The 25,739-nt window shown below is 58.5% G+C and overlaps 1 protein-coding gene across 15 annotated transcripts in view; it reads right to left on the bottom strand.

The window, feature by feature from the left end:
* The window catches only part of GRM4 (glutamate metabotropic receptor 4), a 116,837-nt gene that overhangs the window by 3,973 nt on the left and 87,125 nt on the right, over positions 1-25,739 (bottom strand). For 10 of the 15 annotated variants that reach the window (XM_072833401.1, XM_072833398.1, XM_072833402.1 and 7 more), the window contains 5 exons: positions 25,526-25,666; positions 13,533-13,733; positions 13,183-13,319; positions 9,611-10,546; positions 3,109-3,355 (listed from right to left, as the gene is read on the bottom strand). In XM_072833401.1, the coding sequence (XP_072689502.1) occupies positions 3,109-3,355; positions 9,611-10,546; positions 13,183-13,319; positions 13,533-13,733; positions 25,526-25,666 (1,662 nt within the window). Of the gene's footprint in view, positions 1-3,108; positions 3,356-3,634; positions 3,753-9,610; positions 10,547-11,541; positions 12,125-12,249; positions 12,393-13,182; positions 13,320-13,532; positions 13,734-25,525; positions 25,667-25,739 lie in introns of those variants that run through there. The other 5 variants (XR_012034425.1, XM_072833403.1, XR_012034424.1 and 2 more) reach the window with 5 other exon arrangements.

Here is a 25,739-nt window from a genome sequence, read left to right as displayed (position 1 = left end):
TGGTGGGCAGAGGGGCAGGGCTGAAGTCACAGCAATAAGGACAGGGTGGGGAGAGCCACACTTCAGGGGCTTCCCCAGCCTGGAGGGAGGGACGGGGTGTACGAGCCAAGAGCCCCGACCCACCCCTTGCCGGTGACAGGCCCCTGCTGGTCTGCAGTCCCTGCCGCCTCAGATAACAATTAGCCGGGCGGCAGCAAGCACAAGCGGACAGCCCCCATTTGTTGCCCTGTGTCTTTGCGCCCCATCAGCCCACAATCGGGCCCCTGAATTATTTATTCTGTTGTTTGTTTAAAGATACATGGCCTGCCAGTGACAGAGTGAAAAATGTCCCTGCTCCACAGGAGTGACATCTCCCCACTCTTCCTGCTTACACCCCCCCAGTCTGGCATCCCCAGAATTAATCACCTGGCTCCCACCCAGCACCTCCACAGCCCCTGTTGTCGCCAAGCTAAGGGACAGGGGATGAACGAACCTGGCCTCTGGTTCCCACTGCAGGGTGGAAGGAGCAAACAGCTCTCATCCTTCCCTTGCAGAAAGTGGGGCCCGGAAGACTGCATCTCCCTTCACTGTGCCTCCACTGCCCTCCTTGTCTGGTTAGGGGCGGGTAGAGTGGGAAGGGGCATAATCCTACCCTGTACCCATGTGACCATGAGGTGCCATCAGAGCTGCCAGGGAAGGACCTGCCCTCTGGTTTCCCCTGGCCAGTGACAGCACCATAAGTGTCACCCTTTGGGGTTAGGGCATTATGTCCAGTGAGACTCCCCTCCCCCATAGCCCCCAGAGGGCTAATGCTCCACTCTGATGGGCCCTGGAGCAGAGCTCATTTGACAGACCCACTCCCGCACCAGCAGAATAAGGCATGACAGATGAATCCAGGAAGGATAAAGCTCCGTGGGAAAGAGGAAAACGGCAGTCAGGAGTGTGGGGTGGGGAGCAGTGAGGGATCCCTGCTTAGAACAGAAGGGTCTGCTTAGGGGCTGCATTTGGGGTCTCTGCAGATCTAGACACAAAAGGCCAGAAGAGGGGAGTCCTAGGAGGACCATGCCCCTTCCCATCTCAGAGTGGAAGGCCCAGGGGGCACCTGAAGGGAGTCCCAGGGCTGTAGGTTCCCAAGAAGCTGGTGGTCCGGGAGGAGGAGCAGGATTGAAGAGAACCAGAGGTCCTCTGGTAGAAGACGGGGCAGGGAAAAACACCTTGTCATCAGGATGTCAAAGAAGGGGGCATGTCAAAGCCATGTATCCTACTCCACACAGAGCATGGGACCCCAGAGATAGGGAGGCCATGTGAAGTCGGGGTCAAAGGAGAGACAGTGTGGGGCCAGCCAGCCAGCCACCGCCTTGCTGTGTGACCTCAGGAGAGTCACTCATCCTCTCTGGGCCTCTGCCAGGGATCAAACCTCTAGCCCTATCCTGACCTCACAGGACAGCTGTGAAGATCACTCAACAAGGAGAGGCTTTGGGAGTGAAAAGTTGTGTGTGGATGTAGGAAGTGACTTTCCTTCTTTCCACAGATGGCAGTCTCTCAACACGTGGGGGCCGTGCTAAGAAAGGAAGAGAAGATGCTTCCCTGGAGCCACAAGGCGGGGAGCCCATGAGAGGTGCTGCCTCAGCCAACACACACCAGGGAGGCCAGGTCTCCTGTTCTCCTGACCTCCTGGCAGGTGACCGTGGGCCTCCTCTCTGGAGCCTGTGTTCCAGACCCTCCTGTAGTCTAGCCCATGTCCTCCTGCTGCCATCAACAATGTCCATTTCTGGCCTTCTCCCCAGGACAAGACGGAAGAGCTGAGTGCTAACTCCCAGGTCCCGCTGATGGAAAGTCTGGGGCGAGGGGGTCTTCTCCTCCCTCCCCACCAATAAGAGCCCCCCAGGACTTTCAGAGAGCCGAGGAGGCAGGAGAAGCTGCCACTCAAACTATTTGGACACTTGGAGGATGTCCAGGGAGGGAGCCATGGTCTCAGTGGGGCGGGGATGACCACAGCCACCCCCACCAGAGCAGCTGGAAGTGAGGCCCATGGAGGTCCACCCCACAGGCAGGAGATCCCATGGCTCACCCCAGGGCAGAGGACTTCAACTCTTTGGAGGCGGTAGGGATACCACTGTGGCAGTCAAGTCCAGCCCCGCCACCTGCTGGCTGTACAACCCAGGTGAGTCCCTAACTTTGCTGAGCCTCCCTTTCCTCATCTGTGTTACACAGAGGATAAAAAATAACCTGCCTTCCAAGGTCGCTGTGAAGATGAACACTGGTACATGGTAGTGTGGGACACAGTCAGGGTTCAAGAGACAGTCGCCATTATTACTGGTGCCCCCGAGGTCTGATCTGTCCTTCACATGCCCTGCCCCTCTCTTTCTATCTCTTCTCCTCACACAGGGGAGGCTTCAGGGGGACCAGAGACACTGGCAAAGATGGTAGTCTTGGTCCCTCCCATGCACATCCCTGCCCAGGCCTGGACCTTAGGCCTGCCCCTCAGATGCCAAGGACCCCCTCAAAGCATGACTCTCTACTACAGAGGTGTCCTTGGACAATCCCTTCAAACACCCTGCCACCTGAGAACTGAGGTGCCTGAAAGCCCTCCATCCAATCTACTCTTTCCCAGACCCATCCTGGGGACTGGCCTCCTGAGTCCCCATATCTCAGGGCCCTGATCAGGGATGGCCAGGCTGGCACCGGGCCTCCATGCCCAGGAAGCAGAGACCCTCCAGACAACCCCTTTTCCCAGAGGGACTGAAAAGGCACAGGCCCAGATGTGGGTACCAGGGCAGAGAAATCCCAGAGTCCCCTTTTACCCTTCATGAACCAGGTTCCCTTCATGGCCTTGCCCTTGGCGGACAGAGGTCCCTGGAGGGGTGCAGGGAGGGCTACGTGGGGTGGGACCCTGAGGTTCTCTCCAGGTTACCACGATGGGCGGGGCAGAGGGGCACTAACTTGGTGCCTCAAGGTTCTCCTGTAACTCCCACTCACCTGTGGCCTTAGGGCTCTCCCGAGACCCTGGAGGACTAGGCTCAGGAGGGGCATGGCCAGGTTCAGGTTGGAGGGGGAGGCTGGCCTTCTCCCAGAAGGAGGCGGGCCTGGGTGAGCCCTGAGGGGAAGGGGGCAGGGCCGGGCGCTCACCTGGCGTCTCGAGGTTCTCGCAGAGCTCAGACTTGGCCTCACCATTGGGCCGGAAGCTGCCCTTCTGCGTGAACTTGTTGGACATGGTGGCGGCGGTGACAACAGCTTTGAGGCTGCGCTTGCGCTTGGGCACATTCTGCTCCGGGTGGAAGAGGATGATGTAGACCTTGGGCATGTAGAGCATCCCCAGGGACACCGAGGCGCTCAGACTCACCGAGACCGTCAGCGTCGTGGTCTGGATGTACAGCTGGAGGCGGGCGGGGGTTGGTGTCAGAGAGGGCTCCGTCCAGGCCTCACCGCCCCCAGAGACAGGCACGGGGGGATGGACCCAGGAGCCCCGCGCTGGGTCCCACGGACTTGGGCAGAAGGGAGTCTGAAGGGAGTCGTGGTGGAGCTGGGACTTCAGACCAGAATCTCTGGATTCAAAGCCTGGCCCCACCACTTCCAGCCGTGTGATCCTGGGTGAGTCCCACCCTGTGCCTCCGTCTCCTCACCTGTCACCTGGGTGTGATGTTACAGTACTTACCTCATGACAGGACTTGGTAAATGGCGACCGTATGTACAAGGGCCGGCACATGGTAGGTGCCTGGGAATGCTGCTCGCTGCTACATGCAGATACTGGGGGTAGCGCCCCTGGAAGGGCCCTCGGGGGATCACAGGGCCAGGAGTGAGATGAGCGTCTGCTGGTGCCCTGGAGTAACTCCCAGTGGCCGTGCCACAGCCCCTCCACCAGGTCCCCATTCAGTGACTGCGCCTCCCACCGCCACCCTGTGCAGAGCCGGCCACTGGCACAGGAGCCACAGCGCCCAGCCAGATATGGCGATGGCAGCACAGTCAAAGCTCATTTCACGCTCGCGAGCCAGCACTAACGGTGACAGATGTTTAGCAAAATGAAAGTCCATTAATCTGGGTGTCGGATAATCCATTCTTCAATAGTGGGGCCTTCCAGGCAGGGCCTGACAATTCCCACTGCCCCCCCCCGCCCCTCCCCGCCTCCTCCCTCCTTCCTAGTTCTCCAAGCCTCTGCTGTCCCTCCAGCACTCCTCCCCACCAGCCTGTGGGAGGTCAGAGGTGGCCAGGCTGTGGCCCCCAGGTCCAGGCATGGAGAGGGCAGGAAATGCTCAGCTTCCTAAATCTGCTGTTTCTAGGCCTGGGCCCCCTCCTGTGGGGCCTGGCTGAGGTGCCACCTCCTGTAGGACGCTCTCCCTGACCCGCAGCTCTATCCAACCCTCTATGACCCCCATTCTCATATTCCACCCATCTCCTGCCCTTCTCCAGAAATGCTTCATGACCTGGATCTGAAGGCTATCATTCTGGCTACCCTTTGGGAGAGAGGCTGGAGAAGCTCTAGGGTCTGAAAGGAGGGAGGGGTGTGATCCTGAGCAAGTCTCAAGCCCTCTCTGGCCCTCAGTTTTCTCATCAATACAATGGGATGATAACTGCTACCTCTCCCAACCCACAAGGTCACCCAAACCCAGACTGTGAAGCTCTGTGAACTTGCACAGCACCATGGGGAAGGAGGCTGGGACTGTGGAGAGGCTATTTCATTTGTCACCATTCAGAAAATGTCATGGGCCCAGGGAAATGACAGCCTGGTCCCCAGGCTGGAGGAGTAGGCAGGGGGACAGGTTCCACACCACTGGGGAAAATAATGAAGGTCTGGGCTAATCAAGATGAGGCTTGTTTTCTGGATCTTCACCATTGGATGGGGAGCTCCCTGGGTGAGGGTATATGTCTCCCTCATTAGATTGGGTGTTCCCTAAGGGCAAGGGCAATCTCTCCTGTTACACATGGGTTCTTGGGTACAGGAGTTGCATTTCCAAGTCAGATATCCAGTTTAGGCTCTCTGTCCCCACCTTGTTGATTGGGGGGTGGGGCGTGCAGTTGGGCCCATATGGAGTTGATAGAACCAGGGATAGAGGCCCCCTCTCTGGACAGAGTGAGTCCTGCAGTGGACACAGCCCTGTGCTGGGCGCCAGATTCTACTCTTCCCTGACCCACTGTGGGACGCTAGGCCCCTCCACTAACACAGGCAGAGTCAGCACCATGGGTACACACACTTGGTTTCATGAAACCTGAATCTTGAATCCTGAATCAATCATTTTTGAGCAAGGGGCCTTTACTCGCTTTTTGCACAGCGCCCTGAGAACTATGGAGCCAGCCCTGAGCATGGAAAAGAGGACAATCTTTGGTGTTCTTTTTTGCTTTTTCAGCCTAGGACCCTTTCTGCAAATAAAATAAAAGATGGGGTATCAACAGATCAAACCCAAGCAAAGCTGCCCCCATCTTCTGGGGCCCTGCCCTTCCAGCATGAGCCTCGGGGGCTCTTCTAGCCATCACACATGCATATACATGGATGTGGGGGTCTCTCCTTGCTCTGAGCACTGGAAGTCCCACCACACCACCGGCTCAGGCATTAGAGCCCCTGTGTGAAGGTGCATGTTGTCACCAGGAGGTAGTAGCGTGCCGATTCTATCAAAGAAGCAGTGGTCCTCTAGAGCCACTAGAACCGGCAGGTACCTCCTCCCCCCTAGGAATGGGGCCCAGGCACACATGCAGCTCTGCAAGGCAGGTGGGGTGAGAGGCGACCTCCAGGATGTGATTTCATCTTGTTTCCCAACCACCCATCTTCCAGACAGAGGTGTCTGAACTCCTGCTCCCATCTCTGATTAGGCCAGGCCTGCCTGCTACACTCTGTCCTCTGCAAGAAATCCTGTCTTAGCCTCACCAGTGAGTGCTCCTCAAGGTGAAAGAGGTTGTCAGAGCTAGGTCTGATGGGTGTGGATAGAGGTCACCGTAGGTGGGGCAAAGGGCAGAGTCCGAGGGGCCCTGTTGGGGGCACAGAGGAGTCCTGACGGCTCCATGCTTCTGTCCAGGTGGACCCAAGTGGCTACTAAGATCCCCAGAATCTCCGCAAACCGGATGAATGAACTTCCCCACAAGCTGGTCAGCCTGTGGCCAGGTCCCGCTCAAGTCCAGCTGAGCCGTAACCCCACGCGGTAGAGAAAGGACGCTCCAGACGGCTCAGAGTAATGCCTCGTGGCAGCAGCGACAACCCCTGAAAATCCGGACTAAGGCAGGGAAATCCATCCTCCTGCTCACCAGAGCAGGCTTCACTCTGCGCCACCATCTGCACGCTTGGGGAAATGGGTGCAGCTGAGCCCCTGAAAGTGCAGGTGCGCACACACCTGGGCATACCCACATGCCCACAAACACACACACCCATCTACGCATGCATCTCTGCATTCACACACACACCTGAACTCACAGCTATACACTCATACCTAACTCAGAATCATACTTGGGCATGCGCGTGCACACACACACAACACATTCTCCTTCACACACACTCACGTGCATACACACAGATACATTCACCCACATCTCCACACATTACTGAATATGCATATACAAGCGCATACACACATCTGCAGACACCGCTGGGCACACACAACTCGTCTGCACACCCACACCAGCAGCCATGAACCTCTCAGCATACACACCTGCCCATCCCCACTCAATGTGCACACATGCGCCCACCTGCACACAGATCCACATACCACCCAGCCACCCCTGAACATGCACAAAAAGGCACACACACCTCTCTAAGCCTACCACAACTCCCCACAGCAACCGCACCCACTCTATCTACACACACACACACACACCAGCCAGGCCTACAGCTTCCAATGCCCACAGCATTTTATAGTGCTACAGAACATGCACAGATACACCCCCAGGGCTGCCTTTGCCTCCTCACTCAGAAGCCCGGGAGGCAGGTCCACGTCCCCCCACCCCAGTGGGGGGCAGAGCAGGGCCTTATGGCCACACGTTGCTGTGAGGCTGGCCTGCTGTGTGACCCCAGGCAAGTAAGCCTCTGCCCCTTTCTGAGCTTCAGAGGAGATCATTTCAGAGGCTTCCTTTCAGAATCAATACTGAGCGGAGCCTCCTAAAAAGGGAGAAGTCAGAGGCAGGCCTGGGCGCCAGGAGAGATGTGGGGGCTGGGAGGGAGGGAGGGCCCGGCAGCTGGAGTAGGTGGGTGTGACACCCTGGGGGGGGGGGGGCCAGGGCAGCAGGATGCTGGCGGTAGCCCGAGGAAACTACCAGAAGCAGTATAAGGGGCGCTACCAAGCTGTGGGCCTTCCAGCCAGGTACCTTTCCTCCCTGAGGAACCAAGGGAAGGGGCGTCCTGTCATTGCTGAGGCTCGTTTCTCAAGCTGGAGTAGGGATGGCTTCTCTGGTGGGCTCTATGGGCCCCCCCACCCCCACACTGCGGGCCAAGGGGCTTCTGCCTGCATCTGTCCTCACCAGGGCGGGCCCCCCACAGGCCCTGGGTGCAGGAGCCCTGGCTCATAGTGTGAGCTGGGCCTGGTGGCTGCTTTGGCTCAGGGCACTCACTGCCAACCCCAACGTCCGCTTCTCCGAAGCCCTCAGCCCACAGGCCTCCCTGAGCCAGGCCAAGAGTTTCAGAACAAGAGCACAGCTCCTGCCTCGAGTTGCTGCGGCAGAAGAGGTAGCACCTCCAAAGGAAGCCCCAGGGCAGGAAGGTGTCCCAGGGCTGCAGGGACAGTGTGCACTAGGCTTGGGGTGGGGGGCTCCTGAGGTAGGCCAGCAGGGTCAAGTTCAGCCGTGCCCCTACCGGCGGAGTGATCTCAAACAAGTCACTTGGCCTCTCTGTGCCTGTGTCCTCCCCTAAATGGGGACAGTGATCCCTACCCCTACCCTGCTACAGCGGAGCCTGCTGGCCAGTAGGTAGTGCATCAGGCACATGACAAGCACCCCACCCATCGTGGCTTTGGCAGCAGCCTCACTGAAGGCCATGCATCCCCGGTAGTTCACACCTGGGCGGGCTCTGCTTCGGATGCTGTCCATGGGCTGAAGACCCCCCAGCAACATATCCAGCCCGGGATGCTTGCCCTTGGCCCCCAAACAGGCTCCTCTAGTGTCTTCCCCACCTTAGGACGCAGACATTCCTTCCTTCCGATCCTCACACCAAAAACCATGGAATATCATTCTTGATCCTCTGTACTTCTTACCCCACATGCAATCCATCCAGAATCCAGCCAGCCCACCTGCAGACACATCCAGGAGCCCCCACTTCTCATCACCCCTGCCGCCAGCAGCCCCTTGGTGGGGTCCCTACAGGCACCACCACATTGGCCGTCCAGCTCCCAGCTCGCCTTCCTCAGGGCCCCACCCAGCAGCCAGAGGGATCCTTCTAGACCTGAGCTATGTCACATTCCTCACTGTTCAGAACCCCGTGGTGGCTCCCTTCTCACCGACAGTAGGAGCCAGGATCCTTCCCACAGCCTCTGTCTTCCAGCATCTGCCCTGTCATCCTTCTGACCCTGCCTCTGTCACCCTCTGGGTTCCTCAGCCCCGGGCCTCCCTGCATTGGGCAAACTGTTTTCATGCCCATCATGCCATGTGACTGTTACAACACCTTAAGGATTGCTAGAGAAGAATCATGGCCCTAATACACTAATGAGGAAACTGAGGCAGAGAGGCCAGCTGGCTTGCTCAGGATCATGTGGAGCTCAGACCAGGCGCTGGGGTCCTTTGTCCCCATAATTCTCCCCTGTTTCTAGCCTCTGGCTTCAGTGACTCCCAGTCCTTCAAGATAAAACCACACGGGGGCACCCGGGGCACCACTCAGGGGCTGAGTGTCTGCCTTCGGCTCAGCGGGTGATCCCAGGTCCTGGGATTGAGTCCCACATCAGGCTCCCCTGCACGGAGCCTGCTTCTCCCTCTGCCTGTGTCTCTGCCTCTCTCTATGTGTCTCTCATGAATAAATGAATTTTAAAATCTTTAAAAAAAAAGAAAAAAATAGGTAAGACCCCCCCCCCCCCGCCCCCGCCAGAAGCCAGGCAGTGCTGGGGCTGCGATATGGGCAGAGTGCACAGGGCCCCAGGGTGCATCCAGGCCCATGGGATGGCCTGACAGAGCCAGCAGGAGGCAGCCCCTCTGCAGCTCTGGGCCGGTGGAAGGAAGGAGCCTCAGCTGACACCCCAGGCTCCCGGGCTTCGGAGGCTTGGGGACGAGGAGAGAAGGAGACAGTGTCGGATCCATCCCCCACCAGGGACCCATGGGGATCCTATCCTGTGAGGACAGAGAGAGGGGCAGACAGAAGATGAGGAAGAGAGGAGTGGATGGCAAGGCTGATGGGGCTGAGTAGGGAGAGAGGTGAGGGAGAGTCTAGAAGAGAGGGAAGGCTGACAGAGGAGAGAGGAAGAGGATGGGAGGCAGAGGCAGGGAGGGAAAGAGAGAGGAGGACAGAAGGAGAGGGGGAAGGGAGGAGGAAGGAAAGAGATGAGATGGTGGGGAAGGTAAGCTGGAAAAGAGGAGGGGCGACTCAGAGATTGGAGAACAGACTGGAGGCAGAGGAGGCAGTGAGGCGTGGGAGAAGGCATCTCCAGAGCAGGTGTGAGGCCAGGGAGCCCCAGAGGCTGCCCCCAGCTCAGGGCCCTCACTCACCCACCCCCACCCTGGCGCCATCACTCACCTTGTCTGCCGACTGCGAGGTGCCAAAGAAGATGGGGATGAAGGCGAGCCAGACGATGCAGGTGGTGTACATGGTGAAGCCAATGGGCTTGGCCTCGTTGAAGGTCTCGGGCACACCGCGCGTCTTAATGGCGTACACGGTGCACGTGACCATGAGCAGCATGCTGTAGCCCAGCAGGCAGATGAGCGACAGGTCTGAGATGTCGCACTTGAGCACGCCCCTGGCAAAGCGGGGGTCGAGCGTCCGCTGGTCCTGGAAGTCTACCACCGAGTGGGAGGGGTCCACCACAAACCACACACAGATGCCGAGCAGCTGCAGGGAGATGAGGCTGAAGGTGATGGCCAGCTGTGAGGCAGGGCTGATGAAGCGCGGAGCACTGACCGACCGCTTGCCCTGCTCGAAGATTCGGTAGATGCGGTTGGTCTTGGTGAGCAGGGCCGCATAGCTGATGCTCATGCCCAGCCCCAGGAAGATCCGGCGCAGAGAGCAGGTCCCCAGGTCAGGCTCAGCGATCATGAGGAAGGTGGTGGCGTAGCACAGGAAGATGCCGGCCAGCAGCACGTAGCTCAGCTCACGGCCTGAGGCCTTGACGATGGGTGTGTCATTGTAGCGCACGAAGGTGACCACCACGAAAAGTGTGGCAGCGATGCCCACCACCGCCAGGAAGAGGGGCAGCACAGCCCAAGGCGAGTCCCACTCAAGCTTGATGATGGGGATGGGCCGGCAGCCCGTGCGGTTCTCCGTGGGCCGCATGTCATACGGACAGGTCTTACAGGTGTAGCGATCCACCTGATACTGGTACCCCGTGCAGGGCTCACAGTGCCAGCAGCAGGGCATGCCCTTCACTGTCTTCTTCCGCTCACCCGGCTGGCAGGGCAGGCTGCAGATGGAGCGGGGCAGCTGCTGCCCACTCCCTGGCCAGTGCATCCGCTCTATCTGGCAACAACAGCACAGGGGAGCTAGCCTTAGGATATGCCGTCCAGTGCCTTGGGCTACCCTCCTGGCTGGCACCCTGGGGCCCCACACCTCCATCACCTGGTTAGGTGGTTAAAATCCAGCTGTCCTTCCCAACCATGAGCTGCTGCATCCAACAGCTGGATTTAAATAAGCCCACCCACATGACTTAGACACGGCATCTGGACCAAACCCGAAACCCTCAAGGACCATATGGAGACAGCAAGCCCAGAGAGCAGCAGTGACAACCCAGAGTCACATGGGGAAGCAGAGGGGACTCAGGAGCTCTGACCCCAGATCAGCATCAGCATCACCCAGGGGCTTGAGGGAAATGCCACATTTTGGCCGACCCCAGACCTTCTGTTTCAGGATCTGAGTTATAAGTAGGCCCTGCAGGTGACCATGCTGGAGATGCACTGCCCCACAATTCAGACCATGGGGTCTCCTCTGGGCAGCCCAGGAATCTGAGCTCAGCAGGGAGCAATGAACAGAAGTTTATGCCGAGGATACATAATCTGTGCCCAGGGGTTAGGGTTTCTTTATATTGTGCTCTAAATTAGTGCTAGTCACCGTTACATGTCTCCAAAGACACAATCGCTGTGAGCAAAGGAGCCACAGGCATGTTGGCACACCCTACTGAATTCAATGTTAGAGAAGCCTGGAAAGTAAGAAAAGTTCAGGGAAGTAGCTTATCCTGTGGCTCTGGGCACGACAAGGCCATGTGGTCCCCTAGAAGCCAAAGAGCACAGCAACAACCAGGGCCACCATCCTGTAGGAACAGTGAGGCTGGACAACCCCCATGCACGGGAGCTATGAGACCACAAGGGACACAGCGCGATGGTAGCTGTTCTGGAAAACTCTGGCTCCCGGGAGAAGAGCCGCGAATGCAGGCAGACCCTGCGATCACAGATGTGTTGCTAGCTGGCTGCAAGCCCTGCAGCAAACATCTCAACCCTTCCAAGCTTTTGTGTTCTCACCTGACCAAAGGGCAGCAGATATGAGGCCACTTTGCCCTTTGCTGCTTATTGTACCACTGCTATTGTGGCTTCCTCTGGCAAGTCAAAGCAGAAACTCTGAATATTTCCCCAGAATGGCTCTGTGCGTGTTCCCTGCCGCGTGTCTGGCGCCCAGCACAGGGCTGGCACACAGAGGGCCCAGGGAATCTCTGCGGAATCTGTGATAGAGGTAGTGAGTCCCAAGCACCAGCCACGAGAGGCCACCTTGCTCTCAGACCCTGGAGGAAGATAGCAGCAGGCGGGGCGAAGTCTCCTCCTCAGCGCCCCCTATCCCAGCCTGGCCTACTCAGTGGACCCCAAACTGAGCCCTCAGGAGAAAGTGGGGAGGGTATGAGGGCTGAAGCCCAGTTCTCCCTAACCCTCCCCACCCTCACTGCCCCAATCCATGCTGGCAGAGGGGCCTCGTATCATCAGGGAGGAGTCCGCTGTGCACCCCACACCGAGGCCCTGCTTTCACTTACCACATCTGTAGAATGAGACAAGAATAGTACCTGCCTCGCAGGGCTGCCGTCCACACAGTAAGGTCACATGCTTACAAGGGTCCCTGTACACAGCAGGTACTCAGTAAGCATTAACTGCCGATGCTGCTAGTCAACTGAATCACAGGCCCCCACCGCTCCTCCCACTGCACCCAAAAGAGACACGCCTCCACCTGGGGTATCGCCTCACTTGGCAAAGTGAGTCTCCGTTCAGCAGCCCAGGGAGCATCACGACAAGAACAGGTTCGGCCCCTGCCCTGCTACTTGGCCTTCAGAACATCCCTCAGGCTGGGCTTGCAGAGATAGTTCCTTTGACTTAGAAGATCATCGGAGCTAAATGGGATCATGGGCAGAAAGGGCTTTGAGGAGTTCAAGAGGTTCGCCGCTGGAACAGATTCTTACAAGAGGGGAGAGCAGGGACACGATGCAACTCTCCCAGGATCTGGCTCTAGGGTAGCTGTGGCCAGACATGGGCCTGGGCCTCCTGAGTCTTCTGGTCCATCCCTCTGACTGTCACACTGTGCCCACCCCAAGCTTGGCTCGCCCTGCCACCAAGGCAGGGGCCAAGTCCACTGGCATTTCCTCGGGGAATGAACCACAGGTCCTCGCTCTCCAAACACCTGGCTCTGTTCACCGCTGGGTACACTGAAGGAGAGGGAGAACCACCTTGTCCCTGGGACGATCACGGGCTGGGAAGATGTCGCTAAGAGGACCCAGGAGAAGACCCCCCACACCCACCCAGCTGCCCCAAAACCCAGAAAAATGATGACCTTCTGGGTGCACTTTGACAGCTTTAAGAAACGCTCTCGAACAATACTGTGCCCTTTGCCTTAGGCCACTGTCCTCCTTCGCCCCATGGCAGCCCCTCCCCACCCCTACTCACCTAGCTTCCCGACCCCTGCTGAGCCGCCAAGGCCCTGTTCCTCCATTTCAGGCAGGAGTGGTGCCCAGGGCCCTCAGAAGCCAGAGTACGGCACGGAAGGAAGCCCCAACCTGGCAGCAGCGCACCTGGGCTCAGGGCTGACCCAGACTGATCGGGGGCTGCCTCCCAGGGGCTGGGTGGCACGAGTGACTCTCTCCATCCCTCCAGGGGCCCCTCCCTGCCCTCCTGCTGGGCACTTACTCTGAGGTGCAGGTGGTCAGTCCAGGAGCCGATGACCTTATACTCAGCAGAGCCATTGCGCAACTGGTACTGGTAGATGTCATAGCGCCCAGGGGCGTCTCCGTTCTCATTGAAGGTCACAGGGTTCCCTGCGATGCCTGGAGGGGCCGGTGAGGGTCACACACTCAGTATATTGGGTGAGCTTTTACTGAGAAGCAGGGAGTACCACGAGGCCAGTGCAGAGACCCCTCGGGGGAGGCTCCTGCATGGAACATGCCCTGGAAACATCTGAGGAGACCGCCCCCCACACACTCCTACCCTACGGAGCCCCAGGACCCCTTCCCCTGGGCTTCAAGGCCCGGGACGCTCACCTGAGAAGTTGACACTGCGGATGTACTTGAGCAGTTGGGTGCCATCCACGGGGTCCATGCGGGGGCAGAGACCCACGCGGCCGGGACACAGGTCACGGTGCATGGCGTGCAGCGCATGGCCCATGGCATACACAGCATCGATCACAAACTGCACCTTCCCCTCCTGCTCATATGCTGAGTCCTGCCCAATGCGTTCTCGGTCTGCAATGAAACGCGCAAGGCGGGGGCAACCATGAGGCTCACCGTCCTCACAGACCATGTGGCAGGGACCAGAGACGAGAGAGGTGACACAGCCCGTGTCTGCACACCTGGGCCTCCTGGCTCCTAGCCCAGGGCTTGCTCTGCCACACAGGAGATGGTCTTATGGAGGCACACGGGGGCACAATTCCAAAAGGTGAAGGGGAGGGTCCACTACCCTCACCACGGTACTGCCAGACCCTATCCTCTGAGGCCCCAGAACAGCCAGGGCAGGTCCCCGTGTCACAATCGCCTTCAGAAGGCAATCGGCCAGGGGGTTTCCCTGTGGCTGTGGCCTCCCTGCTATCCCCCAGCCTGGCCTAGACTAATCTGGGAGCAGCTGGCCCCCGCACAGGCTGGGAAATCGCCAGGACAAAAGCTATGTCTTGCAGTGGTACCCTATGGCAGCCCACTGATGGGCAGCCGCTCCAGCCATGGGACAGATGGGGAAATTAAGGCCCAGAGAGGGTGAGAGCCTGGCTGCAGATCCCAGGACACCTGGCGCCCTCAATGGCTTCCAGTCACCCTGGACACCAGAAGTCACCAGCATCCCCACCCACTCCATCTCCATTAGCCAGGCTGAGTGAGATTTGCCAAGTGGGGAACCACTCCCACCTCTACCCTCACCTTGCTGCAAATGGCAGTAGCTCCCCAGGGCAGCATGGTCTTGGGGCTCTGGTCTCCTACCCTTACTCCCTGGGCCCAAGCTCCTTGGCTGCCTAAAGCTTCAGTGTCCTCTAGTAAAAAGGGGATCATAATCCTGCTCCACAGAGGCTTACATGAGAAGAGGTACAGAAAACACTTGGCACTGAGGTGACTAATCCATGTTATTGTGCAAAGTGGTCAGAGTGGGGGGTTTCTGAGGTCCCTGAGCCAGAGCAGGCCAGGAAGGCTTTCTGGAGGAGGAGGCACTACCTGAGCCTGGGCCAGGGTAGCAATCATAAGGAAGAATAAGGGTTGCTAACTTCTAGCGAGTACCTGCCCTATGCTCAGCATCATTCTAAGCTCTTTATGCATATCAACTCATTGAAGTCTCACCAGGGTGCTAGGAGGTGAGCAGTTATCCCCATACCAGAGAGGAAACTGAGGCACAGAAAAGCCCAGTGACATTCCAGAACCACGAAATGCCGATTCTGAACCCAGGCACGCTGGCTCCCAGCCTGGGCACCACTCTATGCCTGAGGGATTCTAAGAGCGGGATTGGGCGGCGGACAGGAAAGCAGGGAGGTTGAGAGGAGGAGGGGACAGGAGGTGGCTGCAAAGTGGAGGGAGGCAGAGGATGGCCAGAATGCCAGAGAAGCCTGGCTTCGCTCCTGAGGCCACAGACCCTGCCCACATCACAACCTGGAACCTCCTCCCTGGAGACCAGGACAGAGAAGCCCGGCCACAACCACCGCCTCTGTGCCAGAGGGCCAGTGCCACACCTTGCAGAGGTGATTCCCCAGCGGGCAGCAGGATAAGTGGCTGCACCCCAGCCTAGCCCCATGGGCCACAGTCTGAGCCTCTCATGTCTACTGTGTGGGGGCCAGGCCGGGCTGGGTCAGCCCCAGGCCCTGCTCCCCTGGGAACTCCAAAGGTCACTCTGTCCCTCCCTCTCCCTTGGATACCTCGGAAGCAAACACCGGGTAAAGGGAAACACACTGCTGTCCCCAGGCTCTCTCTACCATCTAATCCTCTCACCCCGGAAGGACAGATGCCACCCCACCCAGATGTGGGGATGGCTGGGCTATGCATCAGTCACCCCTCAACTGGCCAGGTCAGGTGGCCAGGACCCCACCCCATTCTCAGCTTTGCTCAGGGTTGAGATTCAACACTTGCTGAATGGACAGCAGAAATCATGGGATCATAGTGCTAGGAACAACAGGACCAAGGCAGGTCATCTGTTCCAATTCTGCTATTTTACAGATGACAAAACTGCCTGCCCAGGGCTCCTGCAGAGCTGGGGGCACATTTCGTATCCCTGCCTTGGCCACCAAGACTGACCAAGGGCAGAACTTGACCCCAGTCACCCCAACCTCGGGGATCAGAGATCAACAAGAGTCACTAGTACTCAGATTGCACAGCTGGGGGGCAGATGCCCACTTAGCTCGAGGCGGGGGGGGGGGGGGGCACCGTTCAGTCCAGACAGGGCCCCAGCTCCTCCAGGGTGGCCTTGGGGCTGGAAGCAGGCCAGGCTTCGGAGCTGCCTCACCGGCTCTCTCCTGATCACCAAAGGCCCTCGCTACCTGCTGTCACTGTCCTCTGTGTGCAGGAGCCTGGACTTGAGTCCAGACTGTCTGGGCTGGAACCCCAGCTCTACCACCCACTCTAGCTGTGTGTGACCTTGGACCTGTCACTCCATCTCTCAGACTTCAGTCCTCTCAACTGCAAAATGGGGACAGTGATGGTACTGATCCCAGAGGGTCAGGATTAATAGGTTAGTATGTACAAGACCTGAAGAGAGGCGTGGTGCTTCCCAAGTGCTACAGAGGTTGGTTAAATCTTTGCACCTGAGGGCACAGAGAGGTGTGAGTCCTGCCCTGCCTCAGAGCTCCTGGGCCAGCAGAGCCTTGCTAACAGGCAGCATTATTTCTAGGCCAAGGAGCAAACAAGAATGAACATGAAAGGCAAGTACTCCAGCTTTCCAGCCTGCCCTTGTGTCTGAGCTTCTGATGACAAGGTTCTGAGAACCAGAAGAGAAGCACAGGGATGATCCTGTCCCCAAAGGGAGGGCAGTTGGCGGGGGAGGGTCCTAGAGCAGGATTGCCTGGAAAGCTCCAGCCCTGGACCCTAAGGGGACCTGCTCCACTGAGCCTGAAGAATGGAAGACATAAAATCCCACTCAACAACCCACATTCCCATCACACCTTCATTTCATCTGGGTGAGAGACTAAATTATTAACCAGGACGGAGGGAAGGTTGTGGCCACTAAAGCAAGCTGGCAGCTCTCTCCCAAAGCCAAGGACACATGGGGCTAAGGGGATCTGGCTGCACCACCCCAGCTAAACTGCCCTCACCTCTCCTCTCTCCTCCTCCAAGGGTCCCTCCTCAGGGGGACCAGCTGAAGCATCCATTCCTGGGCCACTTTGGTCCAGGACAAGTGCCCTCGCTGGGGTCACGAGCCGCCTGCACCAACACCAGATTGAGGACCACCCTCACTGGGAGAAGCCAGCTCTGGCTGGGGAAGCTCCCACTAAAGGGGCTCTGGGCTCCTGTGGAGCTGTCATTGCCCCCTCAGCGCAGCCCCTCCAGAATCTCTACCCCAGAGCTGTCACAGTGCCAGCCACAGACTCCTAGAGACTTCTCGACACACCCGCACATCCTTGACTTTTGTCTCACGTCCAACCCCAATGACAGATGAGAAAATGTGCAGCAAGGCGGCTTGCAAAGGACCTTTATTTTCAAGGGTACCCCAGGCCTCAAGCATGTCCTCTACACACAGGCACCCCTCAAACCCCAAGGGCCCTTCCCCTGCACCCCTTGGAAGGCAATAATGAGAGGGCCTAAGTGGCTCACATGGTGGGGGGCGGGGAGCAGGAATCATAAATACAAGTTAAAAAGGACAAGATGCTCCATCCTGAATGTCTGAAGCTGTGCCAGTAACCAGCGCAGCTCTCCACGTTCCTCCTGATTCCTCAGCAAATAACCTTTTGGCGTAGCTGCTGCTCACCGAGAACCTTCACATGCCTGGCATTTTCTGTTCTGGGAGGCTCTGGGAGGTAGGCAGGCTAAACTGGCCCCTCTCACAGAGGAGGTAACTGAGGTGTGCGAGTGGCCGAGTGATGTACCAGAATCTTACGGAATCCTGGCACCTGGCATGTGCTCCTACGTCCCTGGGGATTGGCCTGGCTGGGAAGTGGCTGAGCAGGGATTTGAACCCGGATCTCTCTAGTTCCATAAGAGTTTTCCACCACCTGTACCATCCCTCTCCTACTTCTTCCACCCAGCCTCTAACCTGCCTCCTTCCCCTTTTCTGGGGTCCAGGCTCAACCAGGAGTTAAGGATCCCTGTCTGTGGGGCTAAAGCAGGTGGTAGCCGTGGAGAAAAGTGGGGATCAGAAAAATCCCCTCATGGGTGGGCAAGACCTTCAGAAGGTCCAGGTGGCTCTGGAAGGAAGCATGACACACACCCCTGAGAGCCACTGTAGGAGATAAATCCCAGACATACGGTGGCAATAACTGCAGCAACAGTTTGAAGATGTCCTAATTGTGTCCCGGGGTACAGTGAGCCAGGGATGCGTTTGGCTCTGCCACAGGTGACAGCCAGCGGGGGAAACTATTGGGAGAGGATTTTCTTCGTCAAAACCCTGCAGCTATGGTTACTACGGTGACTGCAGCCTTTGTAAGCAGGTTGTAAATTGTAATTGAAATGAGTTTTCAAGGTTGAAATAATCAGAGTGCCTCCTTGTCTCTCTCCCATCACCCGCCACGACTCACCCCGCCCAACTCACCCTGCCCAACCGCAACCCTCCGGAGTTCTACGCTCCCTACCCACGCACGCACCCAGTTCTCGAAGCGGTTCCCTCACATAAAGGAATATGAAATCCATTACGTACGCACGCACGTATATTCACATCCACCCATCCAGGGTGGCTGCACGCAAACCTGCAGGCGTTGATACACATGTCTAAACACACACCCATGTTCAAACACAGATAATCACAAGTATATGTATAAACACGGGTAACACATACATCGCTACACAACTAGCATGGCACTCATCCAAACACAGGGTCATCCAGAGTCACCCACTGTTGGGCTGAGATGCTCACAAGTGTTTTCTTTGGGAAGTGATACCTGGAAGGACCAGTAGGGGTAGGAACCTGGGATGGGGAAGGGCGGCCACTGATGCCAGGTGTGCGGCTCCATCCCTCTGGGGCCCTCCAGGAGACCATGTAGAGGACGCCTCAGGGCTGCCCATCTGAGGAGACAACCACTCCCGCTCCCACCAATCTTAGGCCAAGGCCTGCTTCCAAGGGCACTAACTGCACTGGCAAAGACGGGGCTGGTGAGCACTGCAGGGACCAGGGAGTGGCAGCGTGTCTGTATTCACAGGTAGAGGCCCACATGTGCAATCCAGCATAGGTGCACGTACACACATCTACACACAGAAGCTTGCATTTACATACAATATACAAACGTACACACCAGCTTTCATCTCTTGGGCAACTTCCGGGGAGTAGGATAAGAGGGTCCCAGGGTCCCCCCAGGAACAGCAGCCTAGCAAATAGCTGTGCCTGTCTCCCAGCCTGCCACGGACCAGCTAGTGATATGACCTAGGTCAAGCAAAATGCACATTCCTCAGATGTAAATGGGGGGTAATAATACTGGCCTGCAGGGCCCCTCAGAGGATTAGGGAGGTACAGGTACAACACACAGCATCATACCTTCTATACAGAAGCACTTTATAAACTTGTTTCCTCTCCTCCCAGGCACTCCTCCACGGGATAAGATCCCACATCCCGGGCCTCCCTGCTCCATCCTGCGTGGTGCATACAGGCCCTCCTACCCTCAGGATGACGTGAGCACAGGGTACCCGACCCCATGCAGACCGGGGCCCAGCTGAGGTCCGCCCGCCGAGATCTAGATTCGAGGACAAAGCTGCCACACTGTCCTTCCTGGCCATTCCCCTTCTTTCCCGACTCACCGGTGGTTGATCCATCCTCCCCAATATCTCCCTGAAACACCCAAGTCTTGGCAAGCGATAAATGCCATATAACTATTAGCTGTTATTATCATTGGTGGTGGTGGTGTGGATGCTGGCACAGGCTGGGCGACAGGAATCCCCCACACATCCTCAGCTGCCATGCACCCACCCTCCCTCTCAGAGCTCCCAGCCCCTGTGAACAGAAGGCAGTAAATTTTTCCTATTTCCTCATAAACCGGGCCTTCCTCCGCTCAGCCATCACCTGGCTGGCAGTGCTGTCAAAAAGATGGATGCCACATCTGCCTTGTTTACAGCTTTAATTCCCAAACCCTCTCTGCATGCTCCCAGGGAGGGGGCCAGGAGACAGAGAGGGAGGCAGGTGCTGCCCCTCCCTGGGCCTTGACAGCTGCAAGCCTCCCCCTCAGTGACTCCTTCCTGGCTCAGGTGTGGGGGGAGTCCCTGGGCAATCTGCAGGTGCTTCCCACAGATCACCTCCATCCCTTCTCCGGGAAAAGGTGAGCAAGGTGGCTCTGCAGGGATGGGGCTCTGTGGGGATGGGCGTGGGTAATAGGATTCCCATTTTACAGATGAGGAGACTGAGGCCTCAAGAGGTATAAGGCCCTGCCGAGGTCACACAGCTAGGAGGCAGCAACAGGGGGATTCACACCCAGCTCTGCAGGACCCTCACAGCAGAATGTGTGTACCCTCTCCCTCTTACCACTTTGAGACACACCGGCCCAATCTCCAGCTGCCAGCATCTGCTGCTCTTTGGAGACTTTCTGTGGTCACAGCAGCTCTCTGCCCAGCCATCCGGCAGGCAGGCTGGAGGCGCTGAGGAATTAGCACCCTCCAGGAGCAGCCTGTGGAAGCAACAGGCAGAGGCCAACTGTGCAATCTGCTGGCCTCAAGGGGACCAGAGTGGGCCAGTACAAGGCCACCAGTGCAGATGGGCAGGCCTCCTGGAAGAAGTGAGTGGGAAGCCAGGCTGGGAGATAGAGCAGGGGTAGGTGGAGAACACAGAGCACACCTGGGCTGGCTGGAGGCAAGAGGGGGTGCCTGGGAGAGCAGGAGGGCAGGAAATCGGAGATTGGGCAGAGCACCAGCCCTAGAGCCAGGCTGCCTGGGGATAAAGCCAGTTCTGCCAATTCTGGTGCCGTGATGTTCTCAAATGGCCTCTGCAGCCTCTTCTGCAAAATGGGTGCTGCACCTGCAACAGCCTCTACCAACTGCCCTCCCTCATCCTGGATCCTACAGCTGACATGCAACACCAGTACCAACAGATCTGGCAATCCCATCACTCCCACTCCCTATCCACATCAACAACCATTTTACCAGCACCGATCATGCACATCATCTTTCAGCCAGCCTCTTCCTACCCTTCACCTCCAATCCTCACGGCAGCCCACTGAGATGGGCAGTGACTCCCATCTTCTCTGAGACGCAGAGAGGTTAAATGACTTGTCCAAGGTCACACAGCAGGGAGGACACGGAGTCAGATCCAGGCCCGGGGCTGCATCCTTCTCCTGCCCCCCACCAGGTGCCCAGTGCAGAGCCAGCCCCCCACCACTTCCCGTGGGTGTCACCCTGGCCCTCCTGCCTAAGACACTCTCCCAAGGGAGTGGCTCAGCTCAAACCTGGACGGGGCCACGGGATGCTTGAGCCGCCTCCCCCTCACCCGGAGTGGGTCTCAGGTCCCGCACACGTTCCCAGCGGCAGCCCTGCTCCTCCCGATACCCTGAGGTGGACCCGATACCCTGAGGTGGACCCACTCACCGCGCCTGACGTGGGGCCACACGGGGACTCTTAGCAGCCTCTGCTGCCAGAAGAGCAAGACGCAGCAGGAAGGATCGGGGTCAGCTGTGAGGTGCCATCCTCCGCTCCTCCTCCCCACCCTGTGTTCATTCCAGCCTCTGCTCCTTGGTTCGCACCTTCCCCCTGCCCGGGGTGCGTGCCATCACTGCCTCTCCTTCTGAGCCAGGGGCTCCCACACTTTGCTGCACAGGAGAACCACCTAGGCCACTTTAAAAAAAAATCCCAATGCCCAGGTTGTACTCAGTACCAATACACTTAGAACGTCTGGGGGTCAGGCATCAGTAGCTTTAAACAATCTCCAGGTGACTCACTGTGAACAAGGCTTGGGGACGACAGCTCCTACTATGGTCTTCAGCCCTGAACACACACAAAATCACCCAAGGAGCTTTCATGAAGTCCACAGCCCAGACCCCACCCCTGAGATTCTGACTGAACAGGTCTGGGGGTGGAGTGCTGGCATAGTTTTAACAGCCACCTGGTGATTCTAATGCACAGCCAGGCCTGAGAGCCACCATTTTACAGTTCACGAAGTACCTCCATCCATGCTTTCTCATTTCCAACCCAAGACACTCTCTGGGCTGGCTCACCATCAATCCCATTCCTCCAATAAGAAAGCAAAGGCCCGAAGAGGTTAAAGAGCTTGCCTCAGGCTCCCAGCGAAGCTCTACACTCCTGAACTGTGCTCCAGCCCTCCCTCCTCCACCTGCTCTGACAGCCCAAACACCTCCCTCAGGGCTGCGGAGAGATGCCCCTGTCCCCAGTTCACCAGCCAGGCCGAAGACATTTGTGAATCCAGACCCCAGGACTGGGAATCTAGGTAAATAGAGTCTACAGGAGCTGACCAAGGTCCTCTCCTCTCCTGCCCCTCCCAAACCAAGAAGTGACTCCAGAAAGCCCTTTGCCCTTGGCAGGCTGGACACTGGAGGCCCTGTTACCCATCCTGCCCCCATTTCCAGTCTCACCATTCCCCATCCTCCAGCCAGGTCTGGGGATTTATAATCAGGGTGAACATACAATTTTCCATCCCCACTTAGGCACTTTTAAGAATAAAAGGGATGTGGGACGCCTGGGTGGCTCAGCAGTTGAGTGTCTGCCTTTGGCCCAGGGCATGATCCCAGACTCCTAGGATCAAGTCCCACATCAGGCTCCCTGCATGGAGCCTGCTTCTCTCTCTGCCTCTGTCTCTGCCTCTCTCTTTCTCTCTCTGTGTCTCTCATGAATAAATAAATGAAATCTTAAAAATAAAAGAAGAAGAGGAGGAGGAGGAGGAGGAGGGATGTTTTTAGGGGCACCTGGGTAGCACAGTTGGTTAGGCATCCAACTCTTGGTTTGGGCTCAGGTCATGATCTCAGGGTCATGAGCTCGAACCCTGCATCAGGCTCTGTGTTCAGCTTAGAATCTGCTTGAGATTCTCTCTCTCTCTCCCTCTGCCACTCCAGCTCATACTCTAAAACAAATAAATCTTAAAAAATAATAAAAGAGATGTTTTCCAAAATTATGTAAGATGCATAGTCACCCTACCCATGAAAGCTCAGTCTCCTGTGCTGTCATTTTTGCATTTCTTAAATCTTCAATTACTGCCTGACAAAGGCATTTGCTGTACAGCCTTTGGCAAGTTGCTTGGCCTCTCTGACTCTTCAGACCCTCCTCTATAATATGGAGATCAGAAAAGCCCTTAGAGCTGTTATAAAAGTGAAAAAAGTGAAATGAGGTAATGTGTATAAAGTGTCTGGAACACAGAAGATACACAACAGTGAGTGATATTTATGGTTATTAGCTTGCCTAGGAACATAAGCCCCCACATCAGACAAACACACACACCCCTTCTCCCATAGACGTACTGACTCATGTACATACACAGTCACACACACCACCATGTACACCCACACATGAGCTTGCCTGCTGGGCCCCTGGGGAATACCCATGATCCTAACTAGCCAATATTCCTGACTCCCAGAGGACCCAGGCCACCAGAGGGCAGCACCCTTCCCACCTGCCTGCCAACCTCCTCAAGCTTCCTCCTCCTGAGTTCTGTGACTCAGGAACCTAAGATCCCGCAAGCCAGGCCAATGGCCCCTTGCTCACCTGGCCCTCTGCCCAAGCCACATTAATCCGTCCAGGAGGATATGAGAGGGAGATCACCATCCCCTCTCGTGACCACTCAGGTTGAAGGCACCCAGAGCTCCCTCAGTGTCACTAAGGGAAGGTCCTGCTGCAGGCTACCCAGATCAAGAATATACAGGGACCCACATCTGAATGTATCCAAATGTGGACATACCACGATGACTACCCTAGGGGACTTAGGGCCTGGACCTGGGTCCAAATGCTGCTCAACCACCTTCCATCCATGGGAACTCAGATCCTTTTACTTTCTTGCACCTACAAATTGTTTTCCAATCTGTAGAATGGACCCACTGTCCCATTCTCAGGTGGCCCATTCCTCACCCTTTTCAGGACTCTACTCAAATGTTACCTTTATAGGAAAGCCATCTCTTTGTTCTAGTTGTTTCTAGTGTACATTTCCTTTCTGATATATTGTACAGTTCACTATTTATCTCGTTTAAACGTTTTCCTATTAGGATAAACATTCAAGAGATTTTTGACTCACTCATTCAGCGCCATATCCACAGTGCTTAGAACAGGGACGAGTATACCCTAGGAGTCAAATTGGTGTTTGTTGAATGACCAAGGGAACCGCAAGGGATTAGAGATGGTTTCTGCAAAATGCTCTGATGGGTGAATGTCTGGACTCCCACACGGGGCAGCTGGGGTCAATTTCGTGGGCTCATCCCCCAAGGTGGCTACAGGCAGGAGGAACCTCTTGCAGAGACCCAGGAGCCTCCTCCTGCCACACCCCACACCCCAGCAGCATCCCTGATGGCTGAGAGCAAGGCGGCTTCTACTGTTCTAAGCCCTCCTGCCCCAGGCCTCGGAGCCAAAGGGACCCTCCTAGCCCCGCCCCTCAGGCCCCACCCCGCACCCGCAGTCGGCCCGCCCCCAGCCCCTCCTGGCCCCGCCCCTCAGGCCCCGCCCCACCCCGCAGTCGGCCCGCCCCCAGCCCCTCCTGGCCCCGCCCCTCAGGCCCCGCCCCACCCCGCAGTCGGCCCGCCCCCAGCCCCTCCTGGCCCCGCCCCTCAGGCCCCGCCCCACCCCGCAGTCGGCCCACCCCGCAGTCGGCCCGCCCCCAGCCCCTCCTGGCCCCGCCCCTCAGGCCCCGCCCCGCACCCGCAGTCGGCCCGCCCCCAGCCCCCTCCTGGCCCCGCCCCTCAGGCCCCGCCTCACCCCGCAGTCGGCCCGCCCCCAGCCCCCTCCTGGCCCCGCCCCTCAGGCCCCGCCCCGCACCCGCAGTCGGCCCGCCCCCAGCCCCCTCCTGGCCCCGCCCCTCAGGCCCCGCCTCACCCCGCAGTCGGCCCGCCCCCAGCCCCCTCCTAGCCCCTCAGGCCCCGCCCCCAGCCCCTCCTAGCCCCTCAGGCCCCGCCCCACCCCGCAGTCGGCCCGCCCCCAGCCCCCTCCTGGCCCCGCCCCTCAGGCCCCGCCCCACCCCGCAGTCGGCCCACCCCGCAGTCGGCCCGCCCCCAGCCCCTCCTGGCCCCGCCCCTCAGGCCCCGCCCCGCACCCGCAGTCGGCCCGCCCCCAGCCCCCTCCTGGCCCCGCCCCTCAGGCCCCGCCTCACCCCGCAGTCGGCCCGCCCCCAGCCCCCTCCTGGCCCCGCCCCTCAGGCCCCGCCCCGCACCCGCAGTCGGCCCGCCCCCAGCCCCCTCCTGGCCCCGCCCCTCAGGCCCCGCCTCACCCCGCAGTCGGCCCGCCCCCAGCCCCCTCCTAGCCCCTCAGGCCCCGCCCCCAGCCCCTCCTAGCCCCTCAGGCCCCGCCCCACCCCGCAGTCGGCCCGCCCCCAGCCCCCTCCTGGCCCCGCCCCTCAGGCCCCGCCCCGCACCCGCAGTCGGCCCGCCCCCAGCCCCCTCCTGGCCCCGCCCCTCAGGCCCCGCCTCACCCCGCAGTCGGCCCGCCCCCAGCCCCCTCCTAGCCCCTCAGGCCCCGCCCCCAGCCCCTCCTAGCCCCTCAGGCCCCGCCCCACCCCGCAGTCGGCCCGCCCCCAGCCCCCTCCTAGCCCCGCCCCTCAGGCCCCGCCCCCAGCCCCTCCTAGCCCCGCCCCTCAGGCCCCGCCCCACCCCGCAGTCGGCCCGCCCCCAGCCCCTCCTAGCCCCGCCCCCTCGGGCCCCGCCCCCAGCCCCTCCTAGCCCCGCCCCACCCCGCAGTCGGCCCGCCCCCAGGCCTCGGCCCGCCCCCTACCCCTCCTGACCCCGCCCGCGCGTGCTCACTGGTGCACTTCTTGACGTGGCTGCCCTTCTTGAGCGCGTGGCGGCTCAGCTTGCAGTGGAAATTGTCCTCCCAGAACTCGGCAAACCAGATGTTGCGCCGGTTGTTGTCCAGCGTGCGGCTGGAGAAGTAGCGGTCGAAGCCTGGCGGGGAACCAGGGCATCAGGGCCTCGTGCCCCCTTCCCTACCTGCCCCCAGCCCTTCCAGCTCCCGCAT

The sequence above is a fragment of the Canis lupus genome, chromosome 7, assembly GCF_048164855.1.
Source record: "Canis lupus baileyi chromosome 7, mCanLup2.hap1, whole genome shotgun sequence".
NCBI classification, from domain to species: Eukaryota; Metazoa; Chordata; class Mammalia; order Carnivora; family Canidae; genus Canis; species Canis lupus.
The sequence above is the reverse complement of the archived record's forward strand: the minus strand, read 5'-3'. Positions and strand labels throughout refer to the sequence as shown.